The following is a 17,452-nucleotide window of genomic DNA, read 5'->3' as shown; positions in this document are numbered from 1 at the left end:
TGTCTAAGTGCGGATGTGTCACTGGGTCTATCGTACGGGGGCGACATCCTCCGGAAACGTTTTATTAAATTTCATCCTCGACATTTCCGGCAGGCTCCTCAGATCCTCTGTGTTCATCACCATCGTGTTTTCTGTCGCTTCCTCTCACATCATGACGTCGCCTCTTTGATGTGCAGATTAGTCTGAGCTCATCGACGTCTCCCAGTATGAATGTGGTACGCTCTTTGTGATGTCTGTTCAACAGTGCATCTATCAGTGTCCCCGTGGGGATGTTAAGAATAGTCCAGGCCTGTGTGGGAGGATGCAGTTGTCTATTTTCCGATGAGCTGCAGAGGAAAAAGCAAAACCTCGTCAAACTGCATAAACACTGACTCAGGTTAACATCTTTGAGAGATAATGATGCATTCTCTTTTATTGAAGTGTTTCACCATTGTTTTCCTGCTCCTTTAAACTCAACAAAACCCCTTCCTTTCTTTTTCTCTTTGCTACTTTGACACAGGATGTCTGTTCATGCAGAAATCACTGATCATTTGTGCTTAGAAACCTCTGCATTTCAAAAACAAGTTTGTTTGAGGTTTTGTTGCTTTTTCGCAGTTTTTTTAGTCTTGACAAAACGGTAGAAAACCCTGATGTATAAATCATACAACCACTAACTACAGGATCAACAATTACTTTACACCTTTCTAACAACGCCAACACAAACTAAATATCGTAATGTTCAAGTAGGAGCAGGGCAGGAATATCATGGGTTCCATCGAGGCCCCCTAGTTCTGCCTTATTCCTGTCCACAAAGTATCTGCCCTGCAGCCACTGCGGCCTGATTCCCTTATTTTTCCATGGCTTCTCTCCTAACAAAACAGATTTCAGATACCGCTGAGCCTTGTAGGAACTGCTCTAAAACTGGGCTATTTATGGTGGTAGTTTGAAACTAATCTAACACAGGCCAACTAAGGAGACTTAATCAAACTCATCCTGATGTGTGAATCCTGTAAAGTGTTTCTGAGGGAACTTCCGACAAGACTGAGCTGAGTTAAGTTTGATAAATAAGCCAATGAATGAGACAGGAAACTTAACAAATAGAGGTTTCCTTTGCTCTTAAAGCTACAACGCTGACTCAGCTGACCCAGTGTCCTTAGAAGTGTTATGTGTCCGTTTGTTATTATAGTGTGATAGATTCATTATTGTTTACACATGTTTGTTTCCAACTAAAGACTTCTTCAAAAACATGGCGGCTCCGAGTTCGACTCCCACCCTCTGCCCTGTGCTGCATGTCATTCCCACTTTATTCCCTTGTTGCTGACACTATCCACTATCCTCTCGCTCTCAATGAAGACATAAAAGGCCAAATTTTTTTAAAAATATTTATATATTTTCCCCTTAAATAGTACATCGGTTGTGGACTTTTTAGTCATGGATTAATAAACCTACAATATAATGGGAGCACTAGATGGTATTTACAGCAGCTCTATGACACAGAGGAATCTATTTCTTTTGACAACACTCGTTAGTTGCATCAATTCACTGTTGGGGTTTTTTTTAAATTGACCATCTTTCTCTCCGCCCTCAGGCATTCTCCCACCCCATCTCTGCAAACCACCTCCACCCTGTGGAGCGACTGGCCCGGGAGGTGCAGCAGCTCAAAGACAAGCTTGCAGAAGTCTCCACCGGCACAGATTCGACCTCAACCACCAAGATAACCGATCCTCGGAGGAGCGACACCAACCTGAACCAAAACACAAACAATGGCACCTTCCTCTTCCCAACCCCAAGGCCTCAGAGCGCGACGATGCCCAGATCGGCGCCCTCTCTTACCTCCACCAACCACCACACCTCCAGGGGCCCTCCGCCCTCCTCGGCTCCACCATCAAGCAACAAGCACACCTTCCTGTTCGGGCACACTTCAGGAACAGAGCCCCGCCCTGACCAGCGCTATTACCAAGCACCCAACAACGCCAAGCTGCCTAAGAGCAACGGGTCCTCGATCGCTTCCTGAGGTCTGCTCCTCGTCTGAACTGTTACTGTTTATGATACAGAGCGCTCCATCCCTTTACCTGGGTACTATAACACCACCTGCCTGCACAGTATGATCTTTCACTGATGTGACGTACTAAGAAGAACCAGACTTGTGTTTCCTGTCGAACCATATTTGATTGAACTTCAATAGTTTAAAATAATAAGTGCAAGAGGTCCTGACTCTTAATACTTATCGTCTGTACTGTATTTAAAATGTGACAACTGTTTTGTAAACTTGTAAAGAAAACCAATTATTCAATATGCCGCTAATGAGATATATCAAAGACATAAAGAATAAGGGCTGAAGATGCTTAATAATGTAAACCATGAGAACTTACAGTCTTTAAATGCAGTAGACTCATTTTAGAAAAATCGTGTCACCCTTTAAGATGGAAACAAAGCTTGTAGTTTCCCTTTTTAGCTTCTTATCCAGTGACTGTGCAGGACTTAGATAACGGAGCGATGAGGTGCTTCTTAAGGGCACTCTGACAGGAAACATGTCCGAGGATGGAAACACATCTTGACCTGTGTGACCATCACGTTACATATCTTCAGAAGACTTTACAACCAGCTCTTTGAGTCTTTATTATGTCATGTCAATGTGCAAAAGGACACATGAATTTCCTTGTTTTTGTATCTCAGCTTTAAAAAGAAAAAAGTCGACTTTTGTTTGGAAAATGATCGTCATTTTTGAACTCCAGGCTCTGTGACCAGTGGCTTTATTTTGGAATTTAGGGCATGAGAGCTATTTTGGTACTGCTCTCATATCTCTCCACTCGCATGCATGATGGGAGCAGCGAGAGGCCTATATTCAGTGAGAGTGTTACATTAGCCTGTATGTGTCTGGATGTGGCTGAACGATAATTTCAGGGCTTTAGTATTATAATCTTATCTAAGCTTTCATCTTTATTTCAAGTATTTTTGACCATTATCGGTCCCTTTTTGATTTCATACATGTAGATAAATGTGAGTTGTTTCTGACCAAATTTAGTATTACTTTGAGAATTTCCACATCATTTTGTGGTGGAATTAAAAAACATTCTGCCTTTTGATCGCTGTACCTTGAGAAGGTACCAGTGTCGGAAGCAAAGGGAAGCTTATTTCTTCCTTTAATCTCTTTTTTTCCCCCCTGCTGCTGGTGTGTTAGTATGCAGCCAGCATTTAGGTCAAGGACTTGGAAGTGTCTGACTGTATTTAACACACAAAGGGAAGAATCTGCTCCTGCGCCTTTAAATCCAAACAGGTTGGATTAGCATGATGTGGGTGTCAAGTGGATGCACTGGCGTCATTCCCACGGACAGAGGAAACTGCACCGTTATGTATTTGTGGAGTATTTTTCAGGCAGGATAAGTCGTCAGATATATTACTGATGCCGACCTTCTCTCATGTCAAAAGGTACCTCACTTGATAGCACTATTAATTATTAATTGTTGTAAATATTCATTACATTAATATCAAGGCACATTGATATCAGCTACAAGAGTTTTCCAGGTGTGATGCCAATGCATTTGCCTCTCCTCCATTGAAAAATAAATCATCTTTGTTCTGTTGTTTGGAAAATCGAATTGGATCTTCCTGCGCACCTGTCGGTCTGCATCATTGTATTATTTAATGTTTTTGGTACGATCATTGCTTACATTTGCCAGATGTACATATTTTTTGTATCCGCATGTTTTGATCCCGATAAATAAAGAAAAGCATTCGTAAACTCTCAACTGTGTTTTTAATCTTAGTTACAACATTCAAAATCCTCACACACAGCTCACAAACTTTATTTTTTAACAAAATAAATATTTACATATGATCTGAGACACTTAAAAAGTAGCATGGCACTGTACAGTACGATTAAAATCCAACCCCTGCATGATATGTACAAACAATCTTACAATCATGTGCAAAATGCTCAAAACTGTCACAATAAAATATACAAATGTAGTCGCCGGACAGGAAGTGTTACAAAATATCTACTGCACATTTTACTCATGTAAAGCTCTCAAACTTCCAACTTTATGTTCAGTAGAATGAAAGGTTTTTATTCAGAAGAAGGTAGAAATCCTGCATGCTGTTAAAAATATGAATGCAGTGTTTTTCTGGATCCTTTTTATGTCGGAGCGAAATACAAAGAGACCTCTGTATTCCACATTCGTTATGATAATGTGCAATTTATTCATAGAGATGTTCCGATACAGTTTTGACTTCCTGATACTTGATCTGGGTATTGGCTAATAGCTAGTACCCCTCGGATAATAGTGCAACAAACAGAAATATACATATTACTTATTAATAGCAGTTAACTTCTAAGCATGTGTGGATGTGATACGATTATATGCTATAATTATTGAGTGGCTCAACACACTGAAGGAATTTTAACCCTTCAAAAACAAGCTGAGCACCTAGAAACAAGCTAACGTTAGCTAGGGCACCGCCTGCTTCCTCTCCTTTCGTGCTGTTACCGCCAAAGATCTTCGGATAAAACCTGATTAGATTAGTTTTTACTTATTCTAATTGTATTAGCTTTAAATTGACAGAAAGAATACAGCCTAGAAATGTGTAATGGGTGAACAATGATTGCTGACGTTTTGCTAGCTGCAATTAATGTTTTCTAACACTCTCAGCTAGCTTTGTTGTTTGCTAGCTTCATGCTAATCTACCTGAAATCAGTTCTTCTTCTTCTGCTCTAAAACAGTAGTTGCTAATGGCAGCCATAATATATATTATCGCTGTGTAGGCTACTGTTTTGGAGAGAGAAGCAGAAACATGTCGATATTTGGGGGGGTTATTATGTATAGTATCCAATGGGTGCATTGAATGGCTTCCTGGCCGATACCCAACACTGCATTTGAAGCTGTATTGAAGGCATTTCTAATACTTGTATCGGTATCAAAACAACTCTAGTTTCAATCATTACTGAGATGCATTTTGGCACTTTAATCCTAACTGTATTAGCGTCATGCACTCTGACATGTTTTCATCTGATCACCACAGATGAGAAACAGAAAAACGTAACATGGCCATCAGTTGTAGTCCATGTATAGAAGTAGCTTTCATGGCAGTGGCAGTGCATTAAAAATCAACTGAAGAAGCTGAAGGTAAACACAAGTTTGTCCAACAAACAAGCTTCAGCTTTAACCCCACCGACTCCCATGCTCCTTCCCCGTTAACTGCTGCTGCTGCAGGATGCCATCGGGCCCGTAGAAGTACCCGGAGGAGGACGGGGGGAGGCCTCCCAGCTGCCGGATGGACTTGCACATGGGGCAGGGGTAGTCGGACAGGCCCTCGATGTCCTCGAAGGCCAGGTTGACGATCTGGTCGCAGCAGGGGTCGCAGTACAGGTGTCCGCAGGAGAGGCGCTTCAGACGGGCCTCGTAGGAGATGCAGCACTGGCAGTGCGGCACGTCGGGGCCCAGAGACAGAGAGCCGGTCAGGGAGCTGCTCTCCAGGCTGCCGGCATGGCTGGAGCTCTGCTTGGTGGGAGACCTGAGGAGGAGGAGGAGAGCAGTCAGATGGAGACTAAAGATGCAGTGTAGAGCAGTGTAGGTCAACTGACATAAATTAGCAACATTTCGAAACAATAGCTGCTTCTAACTTGTCATATGTGAGCTTTTTCTGCCTTTCTGTGTTTTATATTTTTGCAGACTGAATATATATTTAGTTTAGGACTGTTGATCTGTCAAAACAAGCCATTTAAAGACCTCATAACTGCCTCACAGAGATTTTGATTGGCATTTTTAAACCCTTTTTGACGTTTTATAAACCAATCAATCATGAGAGTACTTGTTATAAAGCTGCCAGGCCCATAAATCAGCTGATAAGGTATCACAGAGAGCCTGGGAACCAGACCAATCTGTAAGCTCGTGTCTGATTTGAACTGTTCACACAGATTCTATCAGACCTGGTTCGAGTCTGACCAATCAAAGCCCTGGACTACAAATCAACATCATATCATTATTTGCAAAAATGATCAGGCCCTTTAATTGTGAATCATATTGCTGTTAAATATTGATCAAAATGATGTTATTATGACCTTTTCACAATATCTTTCAGCCCTGACAACCCAGGAATACCCTGGCTTTGTGAGTTTTATGGACCCCAATTATCTTTTTAAAGTGAAACTGCAACATTTATTTTCATAATTAAAAAAAGACTGTAGCATGTAAACTGTAGGAAATACTAAGAAGGCCACCAGAATGTCCCAGAGCCACAGGTTACGTCTTTAAATTGTGAAACAAAAAGATATTGAATTTAAATCAAATCAAACTAGGAAAAATAAACCTATTATAGTTGTACAGTTAGATCAAATCAGCTAAAATATTTGCTTCTTTCCAATATGTCCTTCTTTATACAAGCAAACCAGCCAAATCAAGGCTGCAACTCATTATTATTTTCATTATTATTTCATCGTTTGGTCGGTAAAGTGCCAGAAAATAGTGACAAATCTCAAAATGTGCTCAAATCACAAAGATAGTAAACATAAAAGCAGCTGATCCTCACTTCAGGAACTATTAACCAAATGTTCAAAATATAAAGCAGTCAGTGGACTAACATTAACCCAACCCGTCTTAAAACCAGCAGTTGAGACCAACAGGAACAGGCTGCGATCAGGATTTTCCAGGTGCAGTCTGTACACAGTTTTCGTGTTTGCGAGCAGATTTGTTCCAGAGTATTAAAATAACAGGTAAAACAAGACCTGAGTTGAGCTCAGGGAGGGTGGAGTTCATGTGATTGCTTCATAGATTCAACCAGTGGAGGAGCCTGCTGACATTTATCTGTCATTAGGATCAGACTGCATGTTCCGTGTCAGACCTGGACTCTGCATGGGAACTGTCTGTCACTTTCATAATGGATGCACCTGTAACACTGAAGCCGGATCAAGGAAGGAAAAAATATGTGAATTTCCTGAGCCAGGGCTTCCTCTAAGCTTTTTTAATGTGCATGAAAATCCTTTATTTTGACTTTTTTAAGATGGATTCACCCTGGACTTTATATATATTTCAGATTTCACAGTTTTTTCAGCATAAAAAGGACTTCAGGGAGGAAAATCTGCATGAAATGAGAGCAAATAATGAGTCAGAAAACCTGTTGTCATCACAACAGTAAAGTGAGGGTGTCTAGAATTGGATTTGTGCCTGATTATCACATCACATTTAATCCCCCAAAACACATCTGTATGCCTTTTGCAATGATGATTATACAATACAGGATTCTCCAGTGTTGATTTTTAACATTATAAGCAAATATGGCAGAGAAACAAGCAGGTAGACTCTGGTAATATGGATGAGGAAGCCTCTTACTGCCAGTACTAGGATGATTAGGTGATTTAGGATGATGAAATCCAGGTTGATTAATGATTACTCACCTTGTCGACGATGAATCTTTGAAGCAGTCGAAGCTGAGAGCTGCGAGGATCCTCCACAGCAGGTCCATGCTGGTCCCTTTCATTTTAAAATCCAGATTTCAGCGACCTGCTTCCTGACGAGCGTCATATTTTAGAAAACACGACACACCGCTGAGACTCTGTTGTCTTTAAATTCAGGACAAAACAACACACACTCACACACCAAAAAAAAAAACCTGCACCACCCCCCTCCCACGCCACGCTTTTAAATATGCGAGAGGAAAGGATGAGCCACCGCCATCATCATGTTCATCATCTTCCTTATCTTCAGGCATGTGAGGCGGGGTAAACAAAGCACTACTTTCATTTCGTGACACCGTGCGAGCGCGCTTCAGCCGCTTTCGATGTTTCTCTGTCGTGTTTCTCCGCAGCAGTAGCAGCAGCAGGAGAAGCAGCAGCAGTAACACTCAGTGACCACAGGGGGGCGCAGCTGAGCGCTTTCGTCTGCATCAATCAGAGGGAAACACACACGTCTGACTGCACCTCACCAATGAGCTCAAAGTGGAGCAGGACGTTGAAATGACATAAAAAATACTCCAGAGGAGCACAAATATAGACGTTACACACACCAGTGTCGTCATTGCTGTGAAAAAATCACGAAAATATCAGCAACACGTCTGGATTTGGATCCTGTGTCGGTGTAGGTGGTGGACTCCATTTAAAAGCTTTTTACAGTACACTTTTTAAAGTGTGTGATTTCACCAGCGTTATTTTTCTCCATTAAAAAAGGACATAAGTTGAACTGTTTGGGCTAGTTATATTAGGTTAAACAATAATATCTATAGATACATTTATACACTGTTCTGTCGAGTTATATCACCTGATTTGACTAAAACAATCGTATTGAAATGTGCAGCTGTGTCAAGTTATAGGGCTAGATATGTTGTGTATTTCTGTTGAAATAAACACATCAAATATATATGATTCAGGTATTTTAGTACATAAATACATCGAATATATATATATATAAATATAAGGTAGAATGTTAGATATTTTCTTACAATAAATACACAAAATGTGCATTTATTAATATAACTATTCCATTAACAGACACAATTATGTTATTTACATAAAATATATACATGTATGTATATGTTTTTGTTTGTTATTTCAATAGTTGATGTATTTTATGTTATTGTTATGTAAAAATATGATGATAAATAATACAAAAGCACAGTATTTATTTAGATTAAAGGAGAATGAGACTTTAAGTTAACAAGGATAAAGTAAAGACAGATGGAGGCAGAGTTTGTACTTGTTCTCCCAGTTTGTTAAGGCAAAGAAAAGTAAACTGACTGGTCATTGAGAAACAGGGGAAATATTTTGGTTTATAAAATGTTACTGTGATTAAATTTTAGAAGTAGAAAGTCTTCATGTTGACTGAATGTTTGGGCACTTTAAGCATTACCTAAAGTATCCACCAGATGGCGACAAGGAACTTAGATCTTACAAGACACCAACATTTTACCTTTACTCATTTCCTCCTTTAATAACTAGTGCTATATTTATTTTTACTGTTAGGGTGGGCATGTAGTGGCTGGACTTTAAAAGCTGGAGGCTTGAGTCAGAGTTTAGGTGCAGACAAATCAGATTTATTTCGTCCACAATGAAGAAAAAAACTCTTCTTAGTTTTTATAATTGACTGTGTCCCTTCAGCTACATGTGACTCTCAGAGAAATAGCTCCTAACTGAAACTGGCAGTCTTATATCCCCGACCCCGAATATCCCAAAGTGTGCACGGTCTTAATCAATGTCACACATGATAATAGAACCACAGAAAACCCGAATAACAAATTTCAGTTTACGATCACCCCCACACTAATTACCACATGGTATCTCCCGGGACCTTTAAAAGAGAGCTCAGCTTGTTTGGGGACACATTCAACCTGAACACCATGGAGAGAAGACACAGCAGAGGTGAGTGACCTGAACACAAACGTTACACATTTAGGAAGCTATACTTTTAGCTAACACTAGGCTACATTTTATCTTGTAGCTAATGTTAGCATTAGCTGATACAGTGGTTTTACAGCGAGTCAGTAAGTTAGTCTGACCACTTTTTCAAAGTCTGGCCGGCTTTGAGACGACGCTGTTGGGTACATTTTGTTTATCAAAGACTGTAGATCCCCCTTTTGCAGCCAAACAGCCCTGACCCATAAAGGCATGGACTCCACTTCACCTCTGAAGGTGTGCTGAGGTATCTGGCACCAAGACGTCAGCAGCAGATCCTTTAAGTCCTGTAAGTTGCGAGGTGGGGCCTCCGTGGATCGAACTTGTTGGTCCAGCACATCCCACGGACGCTCGATTGGATTGAGATCTAGGGAATTTGAGGGCCGAGTCAACACCTTGTTGTGTTCCTCAAACCATTCCTGAAGCATGTCTGCAGTGAGGCAGGGCGCATTATCCTGCTGAAAGAGGCCACTGCCATTAGGGAACACTGTTTCCATGAAGGTCTGCAACAATGTTTAGGTAGGTGGTACGTGTCAAAGTAAGAGGACCCAAAGGTTTCCCAGCAGGGCATTGCCCAAAGCATCACACTGCCTCCGCCGGCTCGCCTTCTTCCCATAGTGCATCCTGCTGCCGTGTCTTCTCCAGGTAAGGTCGCTCACATCCTTACACTTGGCCCAAATGTTTCTGCTTCCAGCACATCAACTTTGTCTAAATGTTCAAATGTACCCTGACATAATCAGAAACACAAGCCGAGGTTTACAGACAATCACAGCCTGTGTGGAGGTTAAAGAGTCATCATGGTTAATGCTGAGAGCTTAAAATGGACCCAAGGTCAGTTAAATAGACGATCCTAATGGAGCTGTTTAACACATGTACCTGCAGTTTTATACAAAGCCTCTGTTCCCCACTGTGATTCATTACAGCATTAACAACAGCAGATAAGAGCTGCAGAGACGTGTCATTAAATGGGCTGCGTTCAGGAAATGCGATCCTGCTTGTGAATGTTATTGTGTGTCAGCCAGGTGTGACCTTGCTTGTTGTTCAGGCAGGTTTAAAAAAAAAAAAAAAGGCACAATTACGACAACAATTAGAGTCACCAGCTGCAGACATACGAACAGACTGCAGAGCTGCAGTGTGTTTCTGTAGGTATATTTTGGTGTGCTGAGATGATGATGTGGTGTGTCAGGGCTTCAGTCAGGCCAGCTGCCTGATGCTGCAGGGAAACCGTGCAGCTGCGTTCATCTGTTCGTCGGCTGTGTCGGACACCAACAGGTTTCTGTGCAGGACCGAGGAGGGAGAGGTGCTTATCTTTCATTCTCTCTTCACATCTTTCTTTGTCTTCCTGCAGTGTAAACGTAACGTGGTGATTGGTTCACTTTAAGTAAAAAAAAAAGGTAACGTTACACCTGCTGAAATCCTGTTTTTGGTGGGTTCTGGAGCCCCATTGATACTGGATGTTTGAGGCAGATAGGGACAATGATGACAGGAATTCTTCCAATAAATTAATTATCTTGGAAATAAAATCTACATAGACAATTCCTTCAATTTAATAGAACAATTTATTGTGCCCAATGCCAACATTCAGTACCAATTGTGTTTCAGTGTGGAAAGCATTAAAAGTTAATTTGTAGAAGGTTTTGGGAATCAGGAGACAGGAGTTTGAAATAAGTTAGCTTCTTTATTATCTCTAATCACACTTTCCTCGACCTTAACCAAGACTTCTATTTTCCTAATATGAACAATTCCTCTTAAAAGTAGTTTCCCCACTACATTGGTTATCTCTTATCAGGGTTTGTAAGTCATATTTTTAGATAACTCAGCATATTTGTGACCAACAGCAAAGTTTGCCACTCAACCTGTTCCTAGCTGACAGTTAATTTGCTCGCTAACATTACCGTTAGCTAAAAATTCCTGTTGTACTGCGTAACATTATCAAACTTTAATGTTAGTTAAACCTGTTAGGAAACAAGAGAAGACTTAAGTCTTGTTCGTCAGGTCTGCCGAGAAACAAATGGAGAAGATTTCTGGCTTTTCAGATTGCCAGAAGTTAGCTTTGATTTCAGCGTCTGAAAAGGAAGCAGCTAACGCTAGCATAAATAGTGATAGTAATAGTGGTAATGCTTAAAGGGGGCGTATCTTTTAAATTGGATGTTCTCATATTTTGCATTAGCACAGTGAAAAAGTGAAAACTACATAAGTCCGTGTTTTACCAGAACCACATGTTTTAAAAGGTCGCCTCTGAAATGGGCCGTTCAGAACAGCTGCAGGTTTCTACGTATAACCTTGCTTTGGCTGAAATCGACCAATCGTCATTCACCGTCGTTCACCTCAGGCTGCCTTCTTGCTCTCGCTTGTAGACAAGTCGTTGTCAAGATTTCATCTTATCATAATGATACCTCCTGGCGATTCTGGCTCGTACATATAAGGCCGAATAACCGATCCTAGAGCGGCCATGTTTTCTACAACTTTGGAGTGACAGTGCAGCGCGGCCACGTGGGGGAGGGGCTACGAGGTCACTCCAAATACTGCCAGCCAATCGTGGCTAAGATCTGACCTTTGAATGGCTTGTTCGTTTCAGGAGGAAGGAGAGGCTCCGAAAAATACTTAACTTAAAATATGTATACAATTTTTAAAATGAAACAAACTTTACCAACGTGATTCAAACACATTAGAATAATAGAGAATTGGTTGCATAGCTAAAAGATGTCTCCTTTAAGGGCTGAGTTATGTTCAAGCTAGTCCGACCAGAGGTGAGACAGTAGATTTGTTATCAAACATTTGGGCAAAGTAAAACTGTACATGACATAAATGCAGCAGAAACATGATTTGGTCTTTTGTTATTTGTTAGCTATGAAATGTTTGGATGCTAACGTTTTCACTCTCCATCGTCTTTTCAGTTGCTGATCAATCAGGAAGCTGTGACATGCTAATGATTCGGCAGACTCCCAGTGTTAATATAACCTTCTGACGCAGCAATCTGACATCATAGCAACATTTTAGCTTCCTTAGCTGAGCATGACGTCAATGAGAACAATGAGATTCATAGATGGTTCGATAACCTTGAGTCTCTGCAGGATTTAGAGCCGGCATTGGAGGGCCTCTCTGTTACAGCCCACACGTCAATGTGCACTCCAGGGTATTTATAGGAGTGAACCCCCTCACCGTCCTCCCCCTGTGTGGATTCAGGTATCAGCTACCTCGTCTTGCTAATGTCGAGCTGCAGATGGTCTTACACACTGTGGCCTGCCGGTCAGGTAATCTGTTATCGAGGACACAAACGTGTGTTCACCTGCATGGCAATGAGCTTCTCCACCAACAGCAGAGGGTAGTATTGTGTGAAATTTACTGCATGGGACTTGAACACAGCACACGCATGCTTCCGCTCTAACAAGGATGTACAGTTGTCTATCTATAGGCGCTCTGAATATACAGTAAAGCTACAATCTGTCACCCAGGGAAGCAGCATCCATCGACTCCTCCAGTCAGAGGCGTGTGTGCTGCACTGTGGCTGAATCTCCTGTGTTTCTCCTCAGGTTAACCGGGGGAGGGACAGTTGAGCAGATATTCTCCGACACAGCTGCACGGAGCAAAAATCAATGAGGTCAGGTCGCAGGTCGGCCCATCCTGTGGTTAGCGTTTTTCCAGACGAGCGCTTCGATCACACTGCGGGCAACACGGCGAAGCATCTCCACGAGATGTGCAAGTACTGAAGTCACAACACCGTTCAGTCTGTAGGAGACGGAGCAAGGAGAAAAGAGTCATTTATTTGTTTATTAAAGTATAACATAGTATAAAAATCAAAGTATTGGGCTTGCTTCAGACTAAAGTTAGACTTTAAGATAACTGACCAAAGATAAGTAACACAAAGTGATTTTACCTTTTCAAAAAAAAAAACATTCAATGACAGCTTTAGCACTTCTTGTTAACTTACACGTACGATCACGTACGGAGGTAAACACCTGCAAAATTGTGCCACCAGAAAGTTAAGCTTTTTCTTTAAAGTAATAATCCTCGAAGATTTTCATGTAAATAAATGTCTGTTTAATCCCTATCTATCACTGAATGAGGTAACATAATAGTGATTGAGCCGATGGACCACTGATGAAAGCCTTTGCATTTGCAGAATAACAGACTGGGTGTCTGTGGCGACATTTGTGGATAAAATCACAAGCGGCGCCCAGTTAGTGACGCATTTTCATCAGCCAGCAGTGGTTGGTCTGCCAGAGAGGGTAGGCGGAGCTAAGCGGCTGCTTTTCCGGTCTCTGCGAGTGTTGCGAGTAAACAGTAATCTACTATGGCTGAACAAACACAGAAAAGATGGATGACTACAGATACAACTTCAACAATAAGTGACAATCCAAAGAAAAAGAAACAAACTCGACGCTCAGATGAAGCAAACAGTCTAAAAAGGAAAGCGTCCGTCAGCGAGGAAAATCAAGAGTTACAACCGGAGCCAACCGTGGACGTCACACATGCAGCACTGTCTGGATATCTGGGAAGTGTGCTCCTGCAATTACAGTTTATCGCCAAAGGTGCGAGATTAGCACTTTAAACAAAATATCTCATACTTTTGGATGACTTTATTCTATTTCAAATAGACATTTATGGTCTCCAGAAGATGAACCCTAATCCTAATTTGGTTATGCCTTGACTTTTTACGCAGTGCCTTAAGCACCATAGTCAGGTCAGAGATCTAGTACCTGCAAAAGTGATGAACATCCTGTTCACCTAAGCTGATTTTAAGCATTGTAATTCTTCTATGACTTTATATTTACTGTATACACGTCAGTGCTAACAGCTTTAAAGTAATGCCTGCCCTACATGTTAGCATGTTATGGTGAGCATTTTAGCATTTAGCTCTGATCAACACTTTGCAATACTGCAGTTTCACAGTAGCTAGCATGGATATAGCAACTGAGTTCAATGCACATAACTGGTCACATTTACCTTGTGTGTTTTGAAAGTGATAAACAGAAAGAAGCTGTGCTATGTATCTGAGACCAGGTTTAATTCAGTTGGCCAAAGTATCTGCCTGAAACCACATTAGTATCTGTGTGAACTCCACCAGCATATTTAATCTTACACAATCAACTGTATGTTTAAAATCAATATGAATCATTGACTTTAATACCGGCAGCATTTCGTGCTTGATAGACAGACATCTATCTATTGATCAATTCATCATATATCATATATATTCATTCATATATATATTATACTTAATGCAGCTACTGTAAGAGTTCATTTCACAGCAACAAATGCTGATAAAACTTTACAACATTTCACACTTTCTACAACCACTAATTCATCTCATTGTCACTCTATCAGCCAAACTAAACCCTCTTTACAGTCAGACAGATGGACCGAGGCCCTGGTGAGTGCAGATAGCAGCCTGTGAGTCCGCCGATCAATAGATGACCCGCGCAGACAAAAGCAGCTGAAAGCCTGCAGGGAGATGAAAGAACTCGTCTGATCCTGATGACGATCTGACGACAGCTGGAGTGTCACTAAAGATCGGACCGAGAGGCCGCAGCGCTGACGGCACAGAGGATGAATGAATGAGGTCGCGCCGTGTTCAACCAATCAGAGACGGAAGTGTTTGTTTCCTCAGAGGAAGACGGAAGCTTTTATGTTTATTTCCAGCAGGCATGAATGGGGATTTCTTCATGATTTATAGTATTTTAGAAGTTCACACCTCATTCACTCACTTCTCTTTATTTTTTTGTTCTCCATCTTTTAGTTTGTGTTTTTACAATCGTGTAAATAAGCTTAAAACAACAGAGTATTTTAAATTGACCACATTTGACCTCCTTCACACCGGTGATGTTTCCTCCATATTTGTGCAAAAACAAAACATCCTTTAAATCTGCTCTGTTGAAATATTCATGACATTAACTGTATAATGTGACGGCCGTCGGTTGTAGTGATGAAACCACAAAAAAATACCACTGACGCTGCAGCTCCCCTCAGCTCCGTGCGTTATAATCTACACATTTGTTTGGTTTTATGACCACAGCTTTATTGCTTTAGTTCACACTCGCTCTGCTCTTATGAGCTTTGTTTTCAGCAGCAGCTGTTTCAGCAAAAATAGCTCTGAACTCACTGTATGCTCACAGCCCAGCACCAAATGATTAATCTAGGTGGTGAGCGTAGTAGGACATTCAGGGAATGATTATCCTTTATTGATGGAGAACTTAACTACGGAAGCCCTGAGCGGACATGCATCCATACACTTTATTTACTCCATTTCCTGTGATAATCTTTTGTCCAGATCTCTACTTATGTTTCTCGTTATCCTGGGAGACAAAGCTTGTTTTCTCATCGTTCGGGGATAATTATCTGCCCATCAAGAAAACAAAAGAACAGGCTGGTCACTTTGATGTTACAGACCAGGACATGCTATGCTGCCATCGCACACATTAATGAGGTTCATTTTACATGAAGATATTAATCTAAAATATTAGCAGCAATTAAGTCAAATGTAATGAGGTGAGTCTTATTTGTCCAAGTGATTTGAGACGGAGGCTATTGAAATACAAACTATAAATGTTTCTTTAAATACATTTATAAATCATTTTATGGTATCAGTTTTGTGTTAATGCAACTTTGAAAGTTTAAGGTAATCAGTTTCCTCTATTGAAATCAGTCGACACAGGAGAGTTTTAGGTTGAGAAGCTTCTTCACTAAGTTCATCTTACTTCATTGATTAGTGAAAAATACTCATTTTAAGTTCAATACACTGAATGGAATGGGTACTGTTTACTTTATCTCAGTTACCTTAATAAATAAAAGAGTTGGTTTCCTAAAAAGGTTGGAGTTGAGCTGACTTATCAGGTTTTACAGTGTACTTGGAGACATCTTTAAAAAAGTACAGCTCACTCAAATAACGCATGTTCATTCTAAACACAATCATTTCACATGACTGGACACAGTTAAAGGTATAATGAGCAGGATTTTTTTCTTGCATTTTGTCAACAACACATTCAAACTGGGCCCCTCCTCCTGGGCTCTTCATCACCAGAAGCTCACCCTCACTCTCTCGTGCGGCAACACGCCCACCCCGCCGAGCTAACACAGACAGCATCACGGTTACCTTTGTGCTAGCATGCTAACCACCGGTTAGCATGTCCTACCCGGTTTGAGGCACCTACCTGTACAACAGAAAGAAGGCCAACTCTGCATCGCTCTTTCGCCATGTTCGCTGGCCCAGCTGCTAATTAGAACCACTCCCACACTCACCTATACTGTGCTGTGATTGGCTCAGGGAACCACAACAGCGCCCCTCCTGAAAACGTCCCATGCAAAGTAAAACAACAGAATAGATGTAGAGGGAAGGGACTCATAGGGAAGAGGGGATGGAGAAAGAAAAAATATAAATGGAAAGAAAAACAGAAGGAATAAAAAGGACAAAGTTAGTGGCTGTTAAAGGTTTAAAGTGCTGCATGCTGACCCTGAGTGAAATGCATCCCTCCCCTCATGTGTGCGCTTACATGTATAAGGTGTGAGCTCTTCATAAGTAAAATCATCAAACAGTCCTCCGAACATGATCCGGACCATAACACTGCAGAGATGTTTGTACACTCTTAATAGGATTTCTTTTTTTTTTTTCCCACAAGGGGCATCCTTGTAATTTTTTTCTTTTCTAACATGGCCAATTATAGGCACGAGCCAAAGCACGTGCAGGGAGAGGCTCGTCTTGCACAGTTCGTTGCACCGACCATTCGGTGCATATGGAGCAAATCACAGTTTGAGACGCACTGAGCCTGAGCGTGCACGAAGGGAGCATGATGTCACCTGGTTACGTGCATAACCCAATATAAAGTGTGACTTCATCATTTGTCTCCTAATTGATTCCATCATAAGTGTGTCTAAATATCAATCACCTTCACCTTTCCTGGTTTCATGCGAGCAGGCGAACCCCCCTCTCCTCCCGGAGAGGAATGGTGCCTGCTGGAGGAGGGATAGGAGCAAAGAAGGAGGAGGAGAGGGAGGGGGCGGTGTCTCCATCCAAGAGGGATGTTGTGTAGTAAGTGAAGGGGGCGGAGGAGGGAGGGAGTGTGCAGCTCTGTGCTTCTACGTCAGTGTACATCACAG

General features: G+C 41.4%; 1 protein-coding gene across 1 annotated transcript in view; it reads left to right on the top strand.

Moving 5' to 3' along the window:
• Positions 1-3,722, top strand: part of mtmr11 (myotubularin related protein 11) — a 31,849-nt gene extending 28,127 nt beyond the window's left edge. Inside the window, exon 17 of the mRNA XM_069656564.1 lies at positions 1,568-3,722. Within this exon, the coding sequence (XP_069512665.1) occupies positions 1,568-1,993 (426 nt within the window). The 3' untranslated portion in view covers positions 1,994-3,722. The remainder of the gene's footprint in view (positions 1-1,567) is intronic.
• The last annotated feature ends 13,730 nt before the right edge of the window (positions 3,723-17,452 follow it).

The sequence above is a fragment of the Semicossyphus pulcher genome, unplaced genomic scaffold, assembly GCF_022749685.1.
Source record: "Semicossyphus pulcher isolate SPU_LCO1_2020_fin unplaced genomic scaffold, fSemPul1.0.p SCAF_9, whole genome shotgun sequence".
Lineage (NCBI taxonomy): Eukaryota > Metazoa > Chordata > Actinopteri > Labriformes > Labridae > Semicossyphus > Semicossyphus pulcher.
Note: the sequence above shows the minus strand (reverse complement) of the source record. Positions and strands in the feature narration are given on the sequence as shown.